The sequence below is a fragment of the Gallinula chloropus genome (assembly GCF_964237585.1).
Source record: "Gallinula chloropus genome assembly, chromosome: 31".
NCBI lineage: Eukaryota > Metazoa > Chordata > Aves > Gruiformes > Rallidae > Gallinula > Gallinula chloropus.
Window position 1 is genome coordinate 1339588 of NC_140116.1, and position 22259 is coordinate 1361846.

Sequence of the window (22259 nt, forward strand, 5' to 3'; positions counted from 1 at the left end):
CCCAAATTAGGAAAAATAAGGATAATAATAAATGTATGAATGTCCCCCTGGGTCTGCCAGCCGGGCAGGGGGCCTCTGACTTGACATCAGGGCAGCACCAATGGATCCCACCCCAGATCCCAACTGGTTTGGGTGGGAAGGGCCCTCAAACCCCTCAGTGCCCCCACCTTGCTGCAGGCAGGGACACCCCAAAGCCCAGGGTGCCCCCAGCCCTATCCAACCCTGCCAGGGATCCAGGGGCAGCCCCAGCTTCTCTGGGCACCCTGTGCCAGGGTCTCCCCTCTCCCCAGGAAGGATTCTTGCCCCCCAGCCCCTCTTCATCCCCCTCCTGCAGCTGAAGGTCCTTCCCCTGGGCCTGACCCTCCCTGCCCTGGGCACCAGCCCCTCTCCAGCTCCCCTGGAGCCCCTCCAGGGCTGGGAAGGGGCTCAGAGCTCTCCCCACAGGCGTCTCTTCTCCAGGCTGAGCCAGCCCAGCTCTCAGAGCTGCTCCAGCCCTCTGACCCCTTTTGTAACCTCCTCTGGATTTGCTCCAACAGCTCCATGTCCTTCTGTGCTGGGGGGGGCTGCAGGGGGGCTCCCCAGAGTGGAGCAGAGGGACAGAATCCCCCCCCTTTGACCTCCTGGTCCTGCTGCTGTGGTGCAGCCCACGATCCGACGGACATCTCTGGCCCAGCGTGTGCTGCCAGCAATGGGGAAGGTGAAGCATTTGAGGGGGATAAAAAGACTAATAAAAAGGACAAAAAAAAAAAAGGGAGGAAAACTTTGGAAGTACCTAAAATCAACCCCCCATGAAGGGCAGGGTCATGGTTTGGACCCAGGATCTTCTGCTCGAGCACCCGCCCTGCGGCTCACGGGACGATCCGGTTCTGCCACCTTCCACTGGGCCAAATCCCAGCTCCCAGCCTGGTTCCCAAGCCTGTGCCTGGTGGTGTGCCAAACTCCAGGGCTGGAGAGGAGTCTCCTGGGGCACCAGGGGGGTTTGTGTTAGAACCAGCTCGATCCTCAGGACGGCGGCGGCTGGAATCATCTGGTGACCACGGCGTCCGCGTCCACGTTGTTGAGGAGGAAGAGCTCAGGGTGGGCAGCAAACCCCAGGTGACGCTGCAAGAGGGGAAGGGGGAGAGTTAGAGCTGGGTTTAGAAGGAGAGTTAGGGCTCAGCTAGGCAGGGTTTAGCAAAGCTTCAGCTTTTCCTGCTCCCATCCCGCTCACCGGCCCGTTTTTCCTGCAGAATCCCCCTTTTTGGGGCTTTTCTGGGGGGGTTGAGGAGCCAAAAGCAGCTGGAAAGAGGCTTTTTGTGGGAGGTGGTTAATGAGCAGCCTGGGTGCTTAATTAATCCAGGGGAATCTCAGGTTGTGTGTGAGGGCAAAGCGGCACCGGGCTGGGACCGAGCCGGGGTGGTTCTGCTGCCATCACTTACAGCAGTGGCAAGGGCTGTGCCCTCGTTAATTAGGGGGTAATTAAACAGACACAGCAGGAGGATGATCTCTGTTGGCTCATAAACCCATCAGCTGCCAGGGATCTACCCACAGAGCTCCTCTCTTCCCTACACCATCCCTGTATCTGAATGAGATTCTGGGGTGTAGGTGAGCCTTAATTAGCACTAAGTGATTAGCCAGGTTGGTTAATTAAGAGAATGGTGGTCAGCTGCCTCCTCCTGGAGAAGGAACGTCCTTGGCCTGTCACAAATCAAGGTGGTGAGCACACAGGTTTAACCAAGCTGGGCTCACTGCCAGTTCATCCTTCCTGGATAGAAACAAATCCTAAAGGGCTGATGCTCTCCCAGAGCGCAGAGGCAGCTTAAGGGTTAATTAATTAGCAAGAAAATACCCTGAGGGACACTTAATTTGCTCTCTGGGGGGAGGATAGAGCTGCTCAGGGGGATGTCAGAGGGTCTGTGACACCACAAGCCTCTCTGGGGGGCTCATCCTGCATGGTGTGGGGGCTTCAGAGCCCTTGGGGGTCGCTGGTGATTGAGAGCAAAACACCCCCCCCCTTGTAAAAAAACCCCTTAAAAACCCCCCAAAAAAGACCCAAGAAGCCAAGTTGAAAAAGTATCTGTCTTTTAATGGCAAAGGGAGTTTGTACAAACTGGTTCAAAGGCAGATACTGGTGTGGGAGGGGAGTTGGGGGGGGGGGTAAAATAAACTCAAGTTTCCCAGGGAGCAGAAGCTGAGAGTTGAGAACTCGATCTGGAGGCTCCAGCGCAGCTTTAACATCTCAAAGTTCTTATTTCAGGAGGGTTTTGGGGAGCAAGGGGGTGGGGGGAGAATCTCCTCTGATGTCTTGAGTTAAAAAGTCCCAAATCCAGGGAAAAAACCCACCCCCCCCAAGGTGGAGGGATCGATGTGGTGGGATTGTAGAGCCACCAACCCCCCCTCCCAGCACCCCAATTCCCACCTACAATGTGCACAGAAGCTTCTGGGTTGTGGAAATGGGTGTTAAATGTACAAGTGTTCTGATACAGGGGTTACATCCCACATGGATCTTTGGGAAGCTGGGGATTCCTGGGGGTTTAAGGCCTGCTCAGTGCCGGGGGGGAGCAAGGGGAGCTCAGCTCATTTGGAAACGATCCTGCAGGTAATGAAAAGGGTGTTTTCCTGCTGTGCTTTGAGTTCTGTCACTTGTGTCTGAAGAGTGGTGAGGGGCTGGAAGGGGCTGCCCAGAGAGGGGGTGGGTGCCCCTTGTAGGGAGCACCTTGTGTAGCTCCAGGCCTGGAGGTTGGTGGCCCTGCCTGTGGCAGGGGGTTGGAGCTCTGGGACCCTTGGGGGTCCCTCCCAACCCAGCCCAGGCTGGGATTCTATGAAATGTGTCATCAGCATCCTGGAATTGCCCCCAAACCTCAGGCAGGGGCAGCTGAAAGACCCCAGAGAGGTGAAACCGTGAGCGCGCTGCCACTGCCCGAGCTCCCTGCGCCTCTGGTGTGCTGGTGGGAGAGGGAGCAGGGGGCTTGCTCGTGCAAGGAAAGGACCAAACTTCCCAAAACAAACCAGGAAAAGGGCAAAAACCCCAAAACAACCCCACAGAACCCCTTGTTTGCTGCTCCAAGAGGGATGCAAAGAGCATCAGAGCCCAGCGCCGAGCCCTCGCTGCAGGTACTGAAGCAACCCAGGGCTTTTGACTCAGTGCCAGGGGGGTTTCTCGACCCCAAACCACCTGTATTTGGTCTTTCAGATCCCAAAAGAGCATTTTGGCACCTCAAATCAAGATCTTGGTGGAGCTGTGTGTTAACTGCAGCTTCCAGATGGTCAGAGAAGACAAGGAGTATCATTAAACAAACCAAATGGGTGGTTTCTGTCTGAAAACCATGTGGGATGTAACCTGGGTTGATGCTGGGACAGATGGTGGGTGACCTTTTGCTATGGCAGAAGCAAAAATTACTGTCAAGGTAGCTGGAACTCATTAGACACTAAGGAGAAGGGTGAGGAAGAGGAGGAAGGTTTTGTAGTGAAATTACAGCAGGATCAGGGAAATAAAACCCCTCAAGTCGTGTTACACCTGGAGCAGGGAATCACATACTCTGCAAAGGGATGTTTTAGGCCCCCCCCCCCCAAAAAAAGCCATTTTTGGAGAACTTTGTGTTTCTGTCCATCACATACACAGGGAGTAAACTCACAAAGTCATAAATAACCCCAAGAGGTGAAGCTCGTTTCTTTTGCTGAGTGCCAAAAATCACAGGCCAGGCGAGTCAAATCTCAGGCTGAAAAGGCTTTTTCAAGTAAAAAAGAAAAGAGAATTAAATAATAAAAGCCCATCAGAGTGGGAATGGTGGCTGCAGTCTGACAGCAGAGGTAGGCTCTGGATGCAGGGTCGCACCTTGCCCAGCGCTGGTGGCTGAAGCATCCTTCAGACATCACCCAGAAAGGTGCAGTTTGAGTTTCCTAGCTTATTTTTAACAAGATTTTCCAGTTCTGCTCAGAGGAAAGAAGCACCTGGAGCTTTAGTGTTTCTGCTACGGGGCTTAAAACACAAAAGGGATGTGAGGGGTCTGGTTTTAATGCCAATAAACCCCCCACACACACACACCAAGAGAGAACTGGCAGCCTCTGTATTGCACGTGGCTCCTGTGAGGTGTGATTTGAGGTGTTCAGCAAAGGAAAGATCCACCAGCAAAGTGGTTTCAGCAGCAGCACAACTTCCCAGTACCTACAGCTGATGAGGATCGAGATTTCCCCCCCTCCCACCCCCCTTTACACGACGAGTTCATCCCCCCCCCCTGTGCAAAGTGCACATACATTTGGCTACGTTCACACAGTAAACCATAGGAACACACTGGCTCTGATGGCTACTTCGTGGTGTGGGGGAAGCTGAGGCTTATGTCACGGGGTGAGAAGGTGACTCTTCGCTCAGAAGGGTCCTGGTGACGCTTACCGTTTTCCCACAGGCCAGGAAGGAGATTCCCAGAGCAATCAGGCACAGCCAGCTCTGTGGTTGAGAGAGAACGGGGGGTTAGAAAGGCTGGGGGATGGTAGAGGGATCTGGAGTCAGATTGTTTCATAGAATTCCCAGCCTGGGATGGGTTGGGAGGGACCCCAAGGGTCCCAGAGCTCCAACCCCCCTGCCAGGGTTGGGAGGGACCCCCAAGGGTCACAGAGCTCCAACCCCCCTGCCAGGGTTGGGAGGGACCCCCAAGGGTCCCAGAGCTCCAACCCCCCTGCCAGGGTTGGGAGGGACCCCCAAGGGTCCCAGAGCTCCAACCCCCCTGCCAGGGTTGGGAGGGATCCCAAGGGTCCCAGAGCTCCAACCCCCCTGCCAGGGTTGGGAGGGACCCCCAAGGGTCCCAGAGCTCCAACCCCCCTGCCAGGGTTGGGAGGGACCCCAAGGGTCACAGAGCTCCAACCCCCTGCCACAGGCAGGGACACCAACCTCCAGGCCTGGAGCTACACAAGGTTGCCCAGGGCCCCAGCCAACCTGGCCTTGGACACCCCCAGGGATGGATGGGGCACCCACCCCCTCTCTGGGCAGCCCCTTCCAGCCCCTCACCACTCTCTCTGCAAAGAGCTTCCCCCTAACCCTCCCTGGCAGGGAGGCCCAGGCCCAGGCCGAGGGGAACGGCTTTCAGCTGCAGGAGGGGGATGGAGAGGGGCTGGGGGGCAGAAATCCTTCCTGGGGAGGGGGGAGACCCTGGCACAGGGTGCCCAGAGAAGCTGGGGCTGCCCCTGGATCCCTGGCAGAGCTCAAGGCCGGGTTGGATGGGGCTTGGGGGGCACCCTGGGCTGGGGTGGGGGGTGTCCCTGCCGTGGCTGGGGGGGTGTCACAGAGTGATCTTTAAGATCCTCTCAACCCAAACCACTCCATCATTCCCTGAGCTTCCAGACAGGCACTGTGCCTGGGCTCCAGAGGCTCTGCCAGCCTGCTGGGCCATTCAATCCAGGGCATTTTGGGAGCAGCAAACAGGGGGATGGCTGAAGGGGGACGAGCTGGTTGGGAAAGCGGTGGGAAGGCCGGGTGTGTCCGCAGGAGCAGCACAGAAAGGATTGCCCAGCAAATCCGGCCACAAAAGCCTCAACTTCCCCATCCTCTGTGAGCCTGTGGCCGGCTGCAAGGCCTGTGAAACGTGAGGGTGTTCAGCTGGTGGAGAGAAAAGGAATCCATCAGGTGGCAGCAGGGACAGGGAGGGGATTGTCCCTCTCTGCTCTGCCCTGTGAGACCCCAGCTGGAGTCCTGTGGCCAGAGCTGGGACCCCAAAACAATGTGGGGCTGGTGGAGAGGGGTCAGAGGAGCCATGGGGATGCTCAGAGGGCTGGAGCAGCTCCCCATGGAGAGAGGCTGAGGGAGCTGGGCTGGGTCAGCCTGGGGAAGAGAAGGCTGTGGGGGGACCTCACTGCAGCCTCCCCGTCCCTGAAGGGAGCAGAGGAACAGGAGGGGAATGGGCTTGTTAAAGGGCAGAGACTGGCAGGACAAGGGGCTGGAGTGAAGCTGGAGGAGGGAAGGGGGAGAGGAGAAACTGGGGGGAAGTTCTTTACAGAGAGAGTGGTGAGGGGCTGGAAGGGGCTGCCCAGAGAGGGGGTGGGTGCCCCATCCATCCCTGGGGGTGTCCAAGGCCAGGTTGGCTGGGGCCCTGGGCAACCTTGTGTAGCTCCAGGCCTGGAGGTTGGTGTCCCTGCCTGTGGCAGGGGGTTGGAGCTCTGGGACCCTTGGGGTCCCTCCCACCCCAGCCCAGGCTGGGATTCTCTGATTCTCAGGCCTAGAAGGAGTCTCAGCTCGAGCCAGACTTACCAGGTAGGCCACGAAGGACAGGTAGATCACGCTGAGAACGGCAGCCCCGATGTACAGAGCCATGTGGTTCAGGGACATGACATAAGCCACCACGAAGTACATGTTAATGCTGCAGATCAGGAGGATGAGCAGCCCACCAGCAATCTTCCAGAACCTGTGAGTAAAACCGGAGCAAGACCAGGTGAAGGAGCCACTTTGGGGTTCTGGAGGAGATGCTGGAGGCCACGAGAGGAACCAAACGTGTGTCTGAGGTGAGCAGCACGTCAGCTTCCTACTCAGAGGGGATTCTCTTTGTACTTACAATCCATTGGCAAAATCATTCATGACACTGGGCAGGCTGGTGAAGGTCAGGACGGGGATCAGAGCGAAGGGAAGCTGGAAGGAACAAAGTAATAGGGAAGAATAAAGGGTGGAAATTGTTCTGATTACCTCAGAAGGGACAACCACCCAAGGATTGCTCATATCTGACAGCATTTCCCCAGAGCTATTGTTAAGGGAGTCAAAGGGACTTCCCCTGGCTGGAGGAAGGAAATCATTTCAGACCTTGGCTGATCCTCTCCTCCTCCCCCAAGCAGACCGACATCTCTGGACAGTCAACCTTACACCCCAGAAGCTGAACTATTCAGGGCTGGATGTTCTTTTCTCCTGTACCCAACCCCCAAATCGGGCACCTGCTGCTCACCTGGAGACTCATCAGGACGTTTAAGAAGTCGTTCATGCCAGTCAGGTGCTCCACATCCTGAAAGATGGCGACGAAGAGGGTGGGGGTGATGGCGATGGAGCGGGTCAGCAGCACCCGGGCGAAGCGGGACCACCTCAGGTTCAGGAAGCCCTGCAGAAAACACCCCAAACACAGCAGGGTGAGGACAACACAGAGACTTCAGAGGAGGCAGGAAGAGAGAGGGGGCTTGGGGTAGGATTAGAAGCTTGAAAGGCAGGTCAGAAGAGAGAGGGGGCTTGGGGCAGGATTAGGAGCTTGAACGGCACGTCAGGGTGATTTTATGGAGCTTCCAGCAGGAGCTGTGTGTCCAAGGAAAGGGGAAATGGTGAATATTAGCTCAGGAATAGAGAGCAGGGACACAGCAAGAGTGTTAATTACCTCCATGACGAACTGGCCTGAGTAAGTCCCAGTCATTGTTGAGCTCTGGCCGGCGGCGAGGATCCCGATTGCCCAGATATAGAGAGCAGCAGGGCCGAAGTAACAGCCCAGAACGACCCCCTGGAACACAGAGATTTGCAGCCTCACATCAGTTCTGTCCCACATCCAAGTGTGGAAACAAGAGGAAGCAAATTCCCTTGTGGCCAGAGGAGAGAGGAGGAATAATATGTAGGAGAGTGTACTGGTTTTGACTGGGATGGAGCTAATTTCCTTCATGATACCTAGCAGGGGCTGTGTTGTGATTTGTGCTGGAAATGGGGCTGATTTTCACTCTTCCCAAGGACCCCAGGGATGTCCAGCCTCTACTCACCCCTTTGTAGATATCAACCTCCAGTGTCTCGTTGTTGTTTGGGAAGAGGGAGGAGTGGGGGCTGCTGCTGTTCATGCAGACATCGCTCTGCAACGACACGAAGGGGCAGGGGTTGGGTTTGCTCAGCAAGAGAGAAGGATGGAGCGAAGCTGAAGGAAGGAAGGTTTAAATTAGAGATTGGGGGGGGAGTTTTTTGCAGAGAGAGTGGTGAGGGGCTGGAAGGGGCTGCCCAGAGAGGGGGTGGGTGCCCCATCCATCCCTGGGGGTGTCCAAGGCCAGGTTGGCTGGGGCCCTGGGCAACCTTGTGTAGCTCCAGGCCTGGAGGTTGGTGTCCCTGCCTGTGGCAGGGGGTTGGAGCTCTGGGACCCTTGGGGTCCCTCCCAACCCAGACCAGTCTGGGTTCTATGCAGAGGGGAGAAGGAGAAAAGGCTGCACACGAGGAGCGGTGGGTGCTGGAGGTCCCAGGGTGCTGGATGCCTCTTCAGGCTGGTTTTAAAGGAAACAAGCAGCACCCCTGCTCTTTCCTCCCCCTTTTTTACACACAGAATATACAGGCTCTGCCCAAACCCAGCTCAGAGCTGCCCTTCTGCCCCTGTCACTGCTCCAGCAGCCCCACAGTTTGGTGTCAGCCAGTCCCCAGCAAGACCCCAGGCCCAAACTCACCACATCTGCATTTGTCTTGTTAAAGAAAGCCTCAGCAAAGACAGTCACAACGAAGATGTTAATGATGAAGGAGACGAAGAGAGCGATGCAGGACTCGATGAAGAAATACTTGTTGGCCTCTCTGACTTCCCTCTTGTTTGCACGGTTCACTTGTCGGGACTGCAGAGGAGATGGTGAAGAGGGATTAGCTCTGTCATTATGCCTGGCTGTAATTATACCCTTGTAGGTCATGGGACAGGGAAAGAACACGTGGGTAACAAAGCAAACCCCAACATTTGCAGAGCAAAGCAGGGCTGGTTTTGCCAGTGTGGCTGCAAAACACACAGTTCTGGCCCCGTCGACACGTGTCCCAGAGGGCTGGTGGCTTTTCCTGTGCCAACATGCCCTTCTCTGGGGGGTCTGCTGTGTCCCCAACAAAGTCAGTGCTCCAAGCAGAGTCTCAGAGGCTGTGGCTGCTCACCTTGACCAAGGCAGAGTGCAGGTACATGTTGTGAGGCATGATGACAGCGCCCACGATGCCCACGGCTTGTTCCAGCTGCGGCGTGCCGCAGTCCTGGCAGTACGGAATGAACAGCCCTTGGAGCAGCTTCTCCTGGTTGGGTTTTACTGTGATATACTGGGCACAGAGACAAAATAAACCCCAATCAAATCCAGCTTCAGATAGCCTTGAAGTGTCTGCCCCTCTGGTTTGGGGGTAGGGGGGGAAGAGGGAGCGTGTCACCCAAGAGCTCCGGTGGAAGCGCTGAAGGTACCTCGTATCCGAAGGTTAGAGCCATGATGGTGATCAGGAAACCAAAGAATGCTTCCAGCTTTCGCAGGCCTGTCAGGAAAAGGGAGAGAAGGAGGAGAAGGAGAGAAAGAGACAAGGAAGGGAAGAGCAGAGCAGAGCAGAGCAGAGCAGAGCAGAGAAGAGCAGAGCAGAGCAGAGCAGAGCAGAGCAGAGCAGAGCAGAGCAGAGCAGAGCAGAGCAGAGCAGAGCAGAGAAGAGCAGAGAAGTGCAGAGAAGAGCAGAGAAGAGCAGAGAAGAGCAGAGCAGAACAGAGAAGAGCAGAGCAGAACAGAGAAGAGCAGAGAAGATCAGAGAAGAGCAGAGCAGAACAGAGAAGATCAGAGAAGAGCAGAGAAGATCAGAGAAGAGCAGAGAAGAGCAGAGCAGAACAGAGAAGAGCAGAGAAGATCAGAGAAGATCAGAGAAGAGCAGAGCAGAACAGAGAAGAGCAGAGAAGAGAGAAGAGAAGAGAAGAGAAGAGAAGAGAAGAGAAGAGAAGAGAAGAGAAGAGAAGAGAAGAGAAGAGAAGAGAAGAGAAGAGAAGAGAAGAGAAGAGGAGAAAAAGATCATCAGGAAACTGAGGCAAGCTGAACCTGAGATTCAGTTTCTGGGGTCTGGGAGGAGAAGTTACCGTATTTGTCCAGGAAGAGAAACACGAAGGTGTCGGCGATGGTGATGAGCACCCCACCCCAGAGCGGGATCCTGCCAGAGACAAGCAGCCATCAGCTTAGGAAACACCCTGACAAAGACCCTGCAGGGCTCAAAACCCTCCCTTGGGGCTGGAGCTGAGGGTTTGTTTGCAGGGGCCAAGGGGCCATGGGTTTGTTTTCTGCACACACAGGTCAGGTCAGAGCTCTGTCTCCAGCTCTGGAGAGCAAACCTCACCTCCACGCTGGGAACCAGAGGAATGAGACTCTCAACAGCTACTTGGTACAAAATTCTACCTTCCTGTAACATCTCTACATCATTTTATTAGGAGGATCAGATTTGCCAGGAAAGCTGCAGCCCAATTTTGGTTAAAATAAGAGCCAGAACCTGCAGTTCTTGGAGCCAAAAGAAACGGGCACCACTGGCTGACTCATTTACTGAGCCAGCACAGCTCAGAATCACCCTCATCCAAGAGCTTATTTTTGGAAGATTCCTAGGCAAGGGATGAGTCTTTTTTTGGCCCACGTGGTGTCACTTTCCTCAGCCTAAAGGGACTCATTTCCTGCTGCCCTCTGACGACAAAGCCCACTTACTTCCCCACAGACAGGAGGTTAATAGCGATGGCTGAGCCGATGACTTCTTGCATATCAGAGCCAATGATGGCCAGTTCCACCATCAGCCACAGGATAATCCGAGGGACCTGGAGGGAAAGAAACACCCAAGGCTGTTGCAAAGAGGGGAAGCACCTCCTCTCTTTCATTTCCTAAGCAAAGACAGGGCTGCAGCCATCAGGACCGGTCTCCTTTCCCTGGTCGTGGTGTAGAAAACACGGTGGTGGTTGCTGGTTGGTGGCTGGAGCAGGGCAGAAATCCAGGTTACCTGTGGCAATCAGGGGAGGAGGCTCCCAGGTCACTTTATATAATCTGAATGACTCTCCTCAGCACACTCCACTCCTTGCAAGAACGAAACTGGGTGGTTTACACGTGCTGAGGTGCTGGAAGTGAGGATCAGGAGATGTTTCACAGAGCCAGACCAGTGACAGAGTCTCAGGTGTTGGATGAGAAGCATCAAACCACATGGAGCTGAGGACATCACCCTCCCATTTCCACACAGCAAGGGCAGCCTTGCTCATCCCCAGCTGAATAATAAGATGCAGACCCCTTTCTTACCCAAGCTGTGAAGATTTCTTAAGCAGGGAAATTTAGGAACAGTCTTGTTTTAAAGGGTCATTTCTCCCCTCATGATTCCTTGAGCTTATTTAAGTGACAAGTGTTTCAGCTTCAGGAGGCAGCAGTGCAATCAGAAAAGCTGAAATCCTGGTTTTCTCCTGACTCTGTGACTCACCAGCAGCACCAGGACACCCAGCCCACCTCCCTCCTTGGAAAAAGGGATTTCCAAGACAGAGAAGACACCTGAAGCATCCCTCATCTGCTCTCCTAACAGCCCAGGCTCTTAAGGAACTTGTCACTCATGCTGCAATTAAAATCTTCCTCCAAACCTGCCTGTTTGTGACCCAAAACAGAGATGAGCTCAACTCCCTCTCCAGCTTCTGGGCCACCAAAGCCAGGAGTGATGATAAACGTGTATTTTAGCAACCAGAACACTTTCTCCTGAGGAGGACTCGGCACTGATGATGTTGAGACCCATCAGCCTCAGGCAAGAGAACCACATGGACCCAAGAACAGTGGGAGGAGCCTTCTCTGTCCCACCAAGGTCACCCACCTTCTGGTACTGGCGGTTACAGACTTCGGCGAGGTGCAGCCCCGTCACCACCCCCAGCCGGGCCGCCAGGCGCTGCAGGAGCAGCCCGATGATCGTCGCCAGCATCAGGACCCAGAGCAGCTGAGGAGGGACAGGGAGGCAGGAATGGGTGAGATGGGCAGCCAGAAACGATGGGCCTGGGTCCCCTCGGGTGCCCGTGCCCCACAGACACACCTTTAGAATCATAGAATCCCAGACTGGGCTGGGTTGGGAGGGACCCCCAAGGGTCCCAGAGCTCCAACCCCCTGCCACAGGCAGGGACACCAACCTCCAGGCCTGGAGCTACACAAGGTTGCCCAGGGCCCCAGCCAACCTGGCCTTGGACACCCCCAGGGATGGATGGGGCACCCACCCCCTCTCTGGGCAGCCCCTGCCAGCCCCTCACCACTCTCTCTGCAAAGAACTTCCCCCCAGTCTCTCCTCTCCCCCTTCCCTCCTCCAGCTTCACCCCAGCCCCTTGTCCTGCCAGTCTCTGCCCTTTAACAAGCCCATTCCCCTCCTGTTCCTCTGCTCCCTTCAGGGACTGGGGGGCTGCAGTGAGGTCCCCCCACAGCCTTCTCTTCTCCAGGCTGACCCAGCCCAGCTCCCTCAGCCTCTCTCCGTAGGGGAGCTGCTCCAGCCCTCTGATCATCCCCGTGGCTCCGCTGACCCCTCTCCAACAGCCCCACATCTTCCTTGTACTGGGGCCTCAGATCTGGACTCAGGACTCCAGATGAGGCATCCCAAGGGCAGAACAGAGAGCGACAACCCCCTCCCTGTCAGGGTGAACCCAAGCTACACTTCACTGAGTGCCTGTCCCCCTCCCTCTTCCCCTTCTCCGGGGTGTTCTCAGCTCCGCAGCACTTTCAGCCCTCCTGCCCTTTACAAACCCCCCCTGTGTGGGTACCAGAAGCTGCCCAAGTCCCAGTGTTTCAGCTGCAGGTTGCTGTACTGACCTTAAACCCTGCGACAGCCCCAGACTGCAGGTCGGACTCGATGTTGCCGGGGTCCAGGTAGGCGATGCTCATGAGGAATCCCGGCCCCGTGAAAGCCCAGAGCTTGCGGAAGCTGAAGCAGGAGTGCTGTCCAAGGGGAGAGGGGAGAAAGGAGCCCTCAGAAACCAGCCCCCTCCTCACACACAGGGGATAGGCTGTCCCCACAAATCACCCCAGCCTTCAGGTATTAAAAAACGGGGTTGGGTGTTCCATGTCCTTGGCTGCCCCAGCCAGAGGTGCTGGTGAAACCCATCGGTCTGTTCTTGAATCCACAGAGTCCCCAGGTTGGAAAAGACCTTCAAGATCATCAAGTCCAACCATCCCTGTCCTGTGCCAAACCATATCCCTCACCTACCCTTCTTTTAACCACATCCAGGGAAGGTGACTCAATGCAATCCTAAAGCCCCCAGCACTCTCTGTTCCAGGTCTGAAGGGTTTAGGGCCAGGTGCTGGGACAGCCAAGGACATGGTCATCTCAATCTGGGTGGGAGATGAATCCTCCACAGCTGAAAATGCTGCTTTGTTGCTTAATCCAAAGCAAAGAGGGGAGCTGCACCCCCTGCCAAGGGGACAATGCTGTTCCAAAGGGCAGCCAAGCACTCTGGCTTCCATTCCTTGATAAAGGAACAAAGAACCAAGGTCCCTTCTGCCCTGGGGCTACAAACCAGACCTTCCTCTGCTCTTTAGCAGGTTTAGCTGCTCCAGGAGACAAATCCTGAGTGATGAATCATTAACAGGCACAGCAAGCACAGGAGATCCTGCACCCTCTTCTCCCCCAGATCCCCATCCAGCTCCCCTTCCCAGTCAAGGCAAAGAGAGGAACCAGCACCCAAGGGAATGGCTCACGTGGAGTGGAGGAGGGTCTGGCCTCACTCACCGTTTCATCTTCAGGAATTGGGATCTTGCTGTCAAAGTAGGTGGTAAAAGGCTCCTCTGAGGAGGCATCTGGTGGCTGCAGAGGGTTCCTGCTGCTGGAAATGGTGCTGACCACCTCCCCGTGCTCCCCAGAGGCATCTTCTGCAGGGGGGGTGGGGAAAGAAAAGCACAAGGGGTGAGTTCCTGGAAACAGGCAGACCTGGCAGAACCCTGCCAAGCCCCACAAAGAAGAGCCGAACTCGCTGCTAATGCTGATTATTAAGAGGCAATCAATCAACTAAAACCAACAGGTCCTGCTGTAAAGCCACCCTAGGAGAGCACACTGCCTGGCCTGAGCTGTGAGAGCAGGCCAGAACTGTATTTATTTAGATTAATTAATAAAGACCAAGGGCACTGTGTGAAGCAGCCCAGCAGAACTACTGTAATCATTAACTGGGACAGCACAAACCAGATCCAAGAGAGACCCAGGGGGGGATTTTGCTCTGTCACAGACAGCAGCACCCCAAACTCCTGGCTGAACAACCCCTCTGTGAGGAGTTTAGTCCCAGAAGGACCCTCTACACCCTTTGGGATCCTGGTGCTACCCAGGGAACACGACAGGCAGCAGAGTGCTGGACAGTTTTCCCTTCTCCTACAGCAGGCAGGAGAGTCAGATCCTGATGGATCCTCAGGACACTCCAGGTTTAACTGGTGAGGAAGGTGCACAGGGCTCCTCCAGCCATGCAAACACACCTTCTCCCAGCTTGCCTGCCCAGACTTGTAAAACCAGGTGGTTCCCCCCCTGCCCTCCCCAGCCCCTTCTCCCCAGAAGAGCCTCTACTCACTCTTCCTCTCCCTACGTGGCATTCTGCTCCAGCAGCACACGTCCTGAGCTCCCAGACCTTCCCAGGAGGAAGAGTAAAACCCCAAGCTGGCTCTTTTACCCAGCTGCCTATTGCATCATCAGAGTAAACTGAGGTTAAATGCTCCTCCTTTTTCTCCCTTTTTTTCCCCCCCCCTGCCTGCAGATTCATTTACATAATGGCTTGGGAGCCACCTCTCTGTGTGTGCAGGCAGGAGAGAGATCCAGTCTGCACAGGAGAGGCTTGTTCCTCTAGTTAAACAAGGCTGAGTGAGCCCTGGGAACTGGGAATCTCCTGCTGGGGTCATCTCAAAGGCACCAGGGGTTGTGCCCGCTGTGATAATCGAGTTCACAGGGTGATACATGGGCACATGGAATGTTTGGGGGGGATTTGGGGGGAGGAAAGGAGTGGATTAAGCTAAAGGTGGGTGTAGGAGAGCAGAGCTGCTGTCAGAGCCTTACCATAGGATGCCTTCTGGTCTGTGTCTGAGTTCCCCATGGTGGAGACCTTCCCGTGGCCTGGGGAGTGGTTTAGATTGGACACATTGGCTGCAAAGGAGAGAGGGGAGAAAACCAACCTCACAAGCGTGTCAAGGAGGAGGATAAAACCCTACAAGAGAGCCAACAGCTCCTGGCAGGGACAGAGACAACTCCCTGACCCTCTTCCAGCTCTGAAGAACCTTGCTGGGCAGGGAGGAGAGTGTTTTGCCCCAGTCCTGTTTGGAAACTCCTGTTGCAACAACCCAAAGAAGGGGGTGAGGGGACCACAGGAGAGTCTGCAAGCAGCCAAGGGTTTGGCTGTTGTGAAACTCCAGCTAAGGAAACAAGAGTGGAATTTCCATTCTGTGTAAAAACGACACACCATCCCCTCCCCTGCCCTCCCAGGCTCCAGCATGACACCTGCCCTGCACCCTTTGCAGGGCACCTCAGGTTTCTTTTAGGGGCAGGCTGTAACTCTATCATCACAGTGTGGTTTTATATCCAACCCAGGCAAACAGGATCAGCTATGGGGCTCTGGGTGAAGCTGGAGTCCTCCAGGCTTTAAAAAGCCCCCCCCCCCCCAAAACCCCTCAAGGACAAAGCAGTGTCTATGGTTGGTATGTAAAGCACTTAATCTCCCTCAAATCCTGTTGTATATGAACAGGATGAGGCAATATTGGTTCAGTAACGACATAACAGGCAAACATTAGCCAGGAATTCACTTGAAGGGATTCAAACCAATTTTAGAATCAGAGAATCCCAGCCTGGGCTGGGTTGGGAGGGACCCCAAGGGTCCCAGAGCTCCAACCCCCTGCCACAGGCAGGGACACCAACCTCCAGGCCTGGAGCTACACAAGGTTGCCCAGGGCCCCAGCCAACCTGGCCTTGGACACCCCCAGGGAGGGATGGGGCACCCACCCCCTCTCTGGGCAGCCCCTTCCAGCCCCTCACCACTCTCTCTGCACAGAACTTCCCCCCAGTCTCTCCTCTCCCCCTTCCCTCCTCCAGCTTCACCCCAGCCCCTTGTCCTGCCAGTCTCTGCCCTTGAACAAGCTGAGGTGTCCAAAGATTAACCCTCCTGGTGCAGACCCAGCTCTGAAGGGTGTCTGCAGCCCAGCCAGGCACCTTCAGGTATCCCAGAGAGGATTCCTCCCCGTGGGGCTGGCGCGGTGCCGCTGCCTGTGGGCAGGGCCACAGCTCTGATTTCTCACCTCTCCACATGTACTCAGGGTGTTGACTCCAGGGCAACACCGTGAACAAGGTGTTCTCCTGGAGATCTGACTGCTCACACGCCTCAGAGAACCTGTGAAACCACCTCAGGGGGTTGCTCTGGGTGAGCAGGTGGAATTCACGTGTGTCAGGGTGGAGCCTGGGGGTGAGGGTGCCCCAAACCCAGAAGATTCTGGATGTGAGGTGAACAATGTGGTCTAGAAGGCCAACCCCACCCTGGGCTGCATCAAAAGGAGCGTGGGCAGGAGGGTGAGGGAGCGGACTCTGCCCCTCTGCTCTCCTGAGACCCCACCTCACGTGCTGTGTCCAGCTCTGGAGCCCCCAACATACGAATCACAGAATGTTGGGAGGTGGAAGGGACCCCCGAAAGCTCACCCAGCCCAACTCCCCCTCCAGAGCAGTGTCACCCAGCCTAAATCCCATGGGAACACACCCAGGAGGGGGGTTTGGATGTCTCCAGAGGAGGAGACTCCCCAGCCTCTCTGGGCAGCCTGGCCCAGGGCTCTGCCACCCTCCCAGGGACAAAGTGAGGTTCCCATGGAGCTTCCTCAGCCCCTTGTCCTGTCGCTGCCGCCCCTGAGCAGAGCCTGGCCCCAGCCTCCTGCCTCCCACCCTCTACATCTCCACAGGCACTGGTGGGGTCACCCCTCAGCCTCCTCTTCTCCAGGCTAAAGACTCCCCAGCCCCTCCTGATGAGGAAGGGGTTCCACTCCATCCCCTGGGCTCTTTGGAGGGGTTCTGTGTCCTCCTTGAGGGGCCACTCCCCATGTATTGATGCCATCGCCCTCCTCAGCCACGAGGGCACATTGCTGGCTCAAGAAGGACGTGGAGCTGTTGGAGTGGGGTCAGAGGAGGCCACAGAGATGACCCCAGGGCTGGAGCTCCTCTCCTGAGAAGCCAGGCTGGGAGAGTGGCTCAGCCTGGAGAAGACAAGGCTGCAGGGAGATCTTACAGCACCTTCCGGTACCTGAGGGGGCTACGAGGGGGCTGGGGAGGGACTCTTTAGGAGGGTCTGGAGTGACAGGACAAGGGGGATGGGTTTAAACTGGGAGTGGGGAGCTTTAGATTGGATATTAGGAAGAAATTCCTCCCTGTGAGGGTGGTGAGGGGCTGGCACAGGCTGCCCAGAGAGGTGGTGGCTGCCCCCTCCCTGGAGGTGTCCAAGGTTGGGTTGGATGAGCATTGAGCATCCTGGGCTGGGGAGGGGTGGACTTGGTGATCTTTAAGGTCCCTTCCAGCCCTGAGCATTCCAGGATTATCCCACCCCACTCCTTATTTCTTGGCTACTCCCACAGGGCTGCCAGCTCTGCAGAGCACAACCCCTTGAGCACAACTCAGACAGGAACAAGATCCCCCCCCCAAAGCCACCACGGTCTTAAACACATCAGGGGTGGTTCAGACAGCCCCTTCCAGGTTTGAATTGTCCCCAAACCACAACACTCTGCAGGGTGTCCAGTGAGTAAAAGCCTCCTGTCACCTCAGCCCACCCACAAGAGGACAGGTGACACCCCTCCAGCCCCTGCAGACCCCTGAGACGTCTCCCTCCAGCATCTCCCACTTGGCTGGGCAGAACCTCAGGGCTGGAGCAAAGCTTCTCCCTGTCTGCAAACACTTAAAACCAGTTCCTTTCTTTACCAGCTGGGAGCTTTTGCTATTGTCAAGAAAGACCTTAGCCTAAAAGTTCAGCAATAAACCCCCTTTGCCCCCAAAATCCAGTTCCTGAGGGAGGAAGAACACTCACCCTGGCAGCAAACCCCACGGAACACTCTCTTCACTGACAAAGAGGAAGAAGATCACAGGGGGAATATTCATCACAGCACAAGCCTGACCCAAATATCTCCTTGCAAAACACAGCCCAGTCCTTGGGTGGGAGTGAAACTGGTTCCCCTATCTCCACCAGCAGCTGCTGTGATGGGCTCAGTTCAGCTTGGCCACACGTGCTGGGTTGGAGAGATGCTGCCCCCTGGATCCTTCTCCCATGGAGCTGTGATAAGAGCAACTGCCAACTGCAGCTGGATGGGGGGATTTCCTGTGTCCCCAGCCTGGTTGGGGCTGGGGAGATGTCAAGAGGAAAAGATGGTGGAAACACACCTGAGGGATGCTTGTCACCTGCTCTGTCTCCAGTGCTTTGCTGAAGGAATCAGAGAATCCCAGAATCCCAGACTGGGCTGGGTTGGGAGGGACCCCAAGGGTCCCAGAGCTCCAACCCCCTGCCACAGGCAGGGACACCAACCTCCAGCCCTGGAGCTACACAAGGTTGCCCAGGGCCCCAGCCAACCTGGCCTTGGACACCCCCAGGGATGGATGGGGCACCCACCCCCTCTCTGGGCAGCCCCTTCCAGCCCCTCACCACTCTCTCTGCACAGAACTCCCCCCAGTCTCTCCTCTCCCCCTTCCCTCCTCCAGCTTCACCCCAGCCCCTTGTTCTGCCACAGAACAGCTCAGCTGACACCCCCACACTCTCAGTGTGGATGAAATTAAGAGAATGAAGAGATTCCAGGATAAAAAAGGTTGGGATTTATCTCTCCTTCCACACATAACTTCTGCAAACACCTTCAAGGGATTCCTCAGCTCACCAGGCCATGGTCTGGCTCCAGTGCTTGCTGCAACCATCAGTGGCTTTGATTTTCTGCACTATATTCCCACTCAGGCAAAGCTGCTGCCTTCCCAGGAGGAATATTGAGGAATATTCCTTGGAATAAGGCAAACACCAACCCCCCAAGAGTGGAGCATCACGAGGATGCTCTAATCAAAGCAGCCAAGACACTAGCACTGTTGTCCAGCCCTTCAAAGCCCAGAGAGTGAACAAGAGATCATTCTCCTACACACCCTGATGACCCTGGGTCCCGTGGGTCTTTCCTTCTTGACAGCCAAAAAAGCAGGAAAGCCAGAGGGAAAGCCAGAGGAGATGGCTGCTTGCTCATCCTCCAGGTGGAGACAGGGTGGGGGGATGCTGGATGAATCAGAGAATCAGAGAATCCCAGCCTGGGCTGGGTTGGGAGGGACCCCAAGGGTCCCAGAGCTCCAACCCCCTGCCACAGGCAGGGACACCAACCTCCAGGCCTGGAGCTACACAAGGTTGCCCAGGGTCCCATCCAACCTGGCCTTGGACACCCCCAGGGATGGATGGGGCACCCACCCCCTCTCTGGGCAGCCCCTTCCAGCCCCTCACCACTCTCTCTGCACAGAACTTCCCCCCAATCTCTCCTCTCCCCCTTCCCTCCTCCAGCTTCACCCCAGCCCCTTGTCCTGCCATTGTCTGTCCTTCCAGGATGAATCTCCCTCCCACTGGGAGCAGTTCCTGCCATTGAGATGCCTGTTTGAGGTCAGGCTTTGAACCTGGCAGGCTCTGGTGGGACACCCCAGCACCATTAACCCTTCCTGAGCTGACACCACCTGGGTTTGTTTGTACCTGGGCACCCTCACAGCCCTTTCCATGGTCACACCAAAACCCTGACCCCGTTTCTTCCAGCTCCCATCATCCCACAGATCACACCAGGGGCACAACACACCTACCAAACCCAGAGCAGACACCCCAGCTAATCACTCCCCATCCCAACACAGGCAACTCCTTGTCTCTACAACCAGGTCACCCCCAGACACCCACGTCCTGCTGCCAGGACCCAGCCCTGGAAAACCTTCTCCTCTGCATGGGGAAGAGTCACCCTGGGGTGGCAGCACCCTGGGTTCATCCCTGTGGGATCCCTCCTGGCTCTCTGCCCCACACTCCCACCAAGGATGATAAAAGGCTGTGACACCAGCTCAGGGCCCATCCCTGAGGTCCCCACCCAGCTGGTTGACTCCTAAACGAGCTCATTCCTGGCTCATTGTTCCCCCTGTGCCACACTTGGAGCGGGCAGATGCCCTGGATGCAGAGGAGCGTGGAGGCAGTGGGGAGGTAAACCCACTGCCCTCATCCTCTCCCTCTTCTGCAGAAGAACAACCAGCCCAGGGGAAAGAACAACCTCTCCTCCCCATCTGAAGAGCCTGGATTTTGGAGTCAGCCCCCCCCCCCCACTGCTCTTGCCTGCATTGTGGAAGCACAGGAATGGGGAAACTGAGGCACAGAAGAAACCAAACTGATGGAGAAGCTCTGTTCCAGCAGCTGCCACGAGGCTGAGGGATCAAAACCACCCTCAGAAGACACAAGGCAGCACGTGAGGCTGTGGGAATTGGTTAAGAGGGGCTGTAAAGGGGGTAAACAAGCAGTGAGCAGTGAGGCTAAGCTGGGGAACAGCCCCAAACCTCATCCCACCCCGAGCACGGAGCCTTGATCTCCTCACTGACCGTGGCACCCAGCTCTCCCAAGACCCTCCTGAGCTGAGGAGCTGGTTTGAGGGACCCCCACCCATTAAATGAGCTGTGCTCACCACAGGAGAGATCCTCCTCTTCCTCCTCCTCCTCCTCTGAGGAAGCCAAGGGCTCAGAGTCACACAGGGACTTCAGTCAGGGACTGCACTTCCGTGAGGGTGAAGCTGAGCCCGAACCCCTGCCAGGGTCACACCGACCTGCCCTGAGCCTGGGAACCAGCCTCACCCTCTCCAAACCCACAGCCACGTGCCAGAGTTTGGCCCCTGGGGACACTTGCTGGTGGCTCTGCAGCCACCCTGGGGCAGGAAATGTGCATCCCAGAGCAGGCAGGGAGCTCCAGGGGGCAGCTGCTGAGGGGGCTGAGAGCTGTACCCCCAAAACCCTGCTGGGAGGCTGGGATGGGAGCAGCACGGAGCCCCTGGAGGGACGAGTCATCCCAACCCCTGAGGGGAAGGTACAGTGCTGGAGGATTAAGCTCTGACCAGCCCTGGGGGAGGAAAGCAGAGGATGAGGCTCGGGGGCACGTGGCTGGATGAGCCCCAGGGCTGGTGGGATGAGGAGCACCTGCCTTTGGGGGGACCCCCACCCCCCTCCTCCTGCCAGGGGACACCCCAAGATCAGCGAGTGACCAGGGAAACCTGTCCTCGGGGACCCCCCCCCCTCCAGCCAGGGGACACCCCAAGATCAGCGAGTGACCAGGGAAACCTGTCCTCGGGGACACCCCCCTCCTCCTGCCAGGGGACACCCCAAGATCAGCGAGTGACCAGGGAAACCTGTCCTCGGGGACCCCCCTTCGTGCCAGGGGACACCCCAAGATCAGCGAGTGACCAGGGAAACCTGTCCTCGGGGACCCCCCCCCTTCCAGGGGACACCCCAAGATCAGTGAGTGACCAGGGAAACCTGTCCTCGGGGACCCCCCCTTTCTGCCAGGGGACACCCCAAGATCAGCGAGTGACCAGGGAAACCTGTCCTCGGGACCCCCCCCCTTCCAGGGGACACCCCAAGATCAGCGAGTGACCAGGGAAACCTGTCCTCGGGGACCCCCCCCCCTCCAGCCAGGGGACACCCCAAGATCAGCGAGTGACCAGGGAAACCTGTCCTCGGGGACCCCCCCCCCTCCAGCCAGGGGACACCCCAAGATCAGCGAGTGACCAGGGAAACCTGTCCTCGGGGACACCCCCCTCCTCCTGCCAGGGGACACCCCAAGATCAGCGAGTGACCAGGGAAACCTGTCCTCGGGGACCCCCCCCCTTCCAGGGGACACCCCAAGATCAGTGAGTGACCAGGGAAACCTGTCCTCGGGGACCCCCCCTTTCTGCCAGGGGACACCCCAAGATCAGCGAGTGACCAGGGAAACCTGTCCTCGGGACCCCCCCCCTTCCAGGGGACACCCCAAGATCAGTGAGTGACCAAGGAAACCTGTCCTCGGGGACCCCCCCCCTCCTGCCAGGGGACACCCCAAGATCAGTGAGTGACCAAGGAAACCTGTCCTTGGGGACCCCCCCCCTCCTGCCAGGGGACACCCCAAGATCAGCGAGTGACCAGGGAAACCTGTCCTTGGGGACCCCCCCCCTCCTGCCAGGGGACACCCCAAGATCAGCGAGTGACCAGGGAAACCTGTCCTCGGGGACCCCCCCTTCCTGCCAGGGGACACCCCAAGGTCAATGAGCGACCCGGGGGCCTGGGTGATCCCCAGGACTGTGGGGTGCAGTGCGTGGGGGGCTGGGGGCTCCGCAGCTCCACGTCTGCCCCCCCAGCACCCCCAGATCCGCAGCACCCCCGGGGCTCACCCAGGGGGGCACCAACCCCCCTTCCAGGCACGACCCAGCGACTCCCCCTCCCCCAGCTCACCCAGGGACCGCAACACAGCGGGAGGATCCCCCTCCCCACCCCCGGGGGGGGTTTCGCCCCCCAGTTCGTCCCCCCGCCGCTCAGCACCTCAGCATCCCCCGGCTCCAGCGCTGCCGCCGCCGCCATCGCCCGGCCCCGGCCCCGGCTGCGGCTGCTCCGGCCCCGCGGG

At 57.1% G+C, this 22259-nt stretch overlaps 1 protein-coding gene across 2 annotated transcripts; it reads right to left on the reverse strand.

Moving 5' to 3' along the window:
* Positions 1–367: 367 nt before the first annotated feature.
* On the reverse strand, positions 368–22259 carry LOC311202579 (natural resistance-associated macrophage protein 2-like). Of its 2 annotated transcripts, XR_014617921.1 has the most exons (18): positions 22178–22259; positions 14681–14767; positions 13379–13518; positions 12463–12588; positions 11489–11608; positions 10360–10466; positions 9750–9820; positions 9102–9169; positions 8810–8965; positions 8350–8508; positions 7687–7773; positions 7317–7436; positions 6900–7049; positions 6519–6592; positions 6218–6371; positions 4370–4423; positions 773–1101; positions 368–679 (listed from the first exon to the last, which is right to left on the reverse strand). XR_014617921.1 is itself a non-coding variant. In XM_084277167.1 (17 exons), exons 2-17 carry the CDS (start codon positions 14715–14717, stop codon positions 1024–1026), a joined length of 1701 nt encoding a protein of 566 aa, XP_084133293.1. In that variant the 5' UTR covers positions 14718–14767; positions 22178–22259; the 3' UTR covers positions 368–1023. The 2 variants fall into 2 exon arrangements, 1 of the variants encoding a protein (XP_084133293.1); XM_084277167.1 differs by having other exon boundaries at positions 368–1101.

Coding starts and splice junctions, on each gene's coding strand:
- LOC311202579 (XM_084277167.1), bottom strand. CDS start 14,717: ATGGGGAACTCAGACACAGACCAGAAGGCATCCTATG. Junction 9,170..9,749: donor TCTCTTCCTGGACAAATACG/GTAACTTCTCCT, acceptor TTTTCCTGACAG/GCCTGCGAAAGCTGGAAGCA. Junction 6,372..6,518: donor AATGATTTTGCCAATGGATT/GTAAGTACAAAG, acceptor TTTTACTCACAG/GTTCTGGAAGATTGCTGGTG.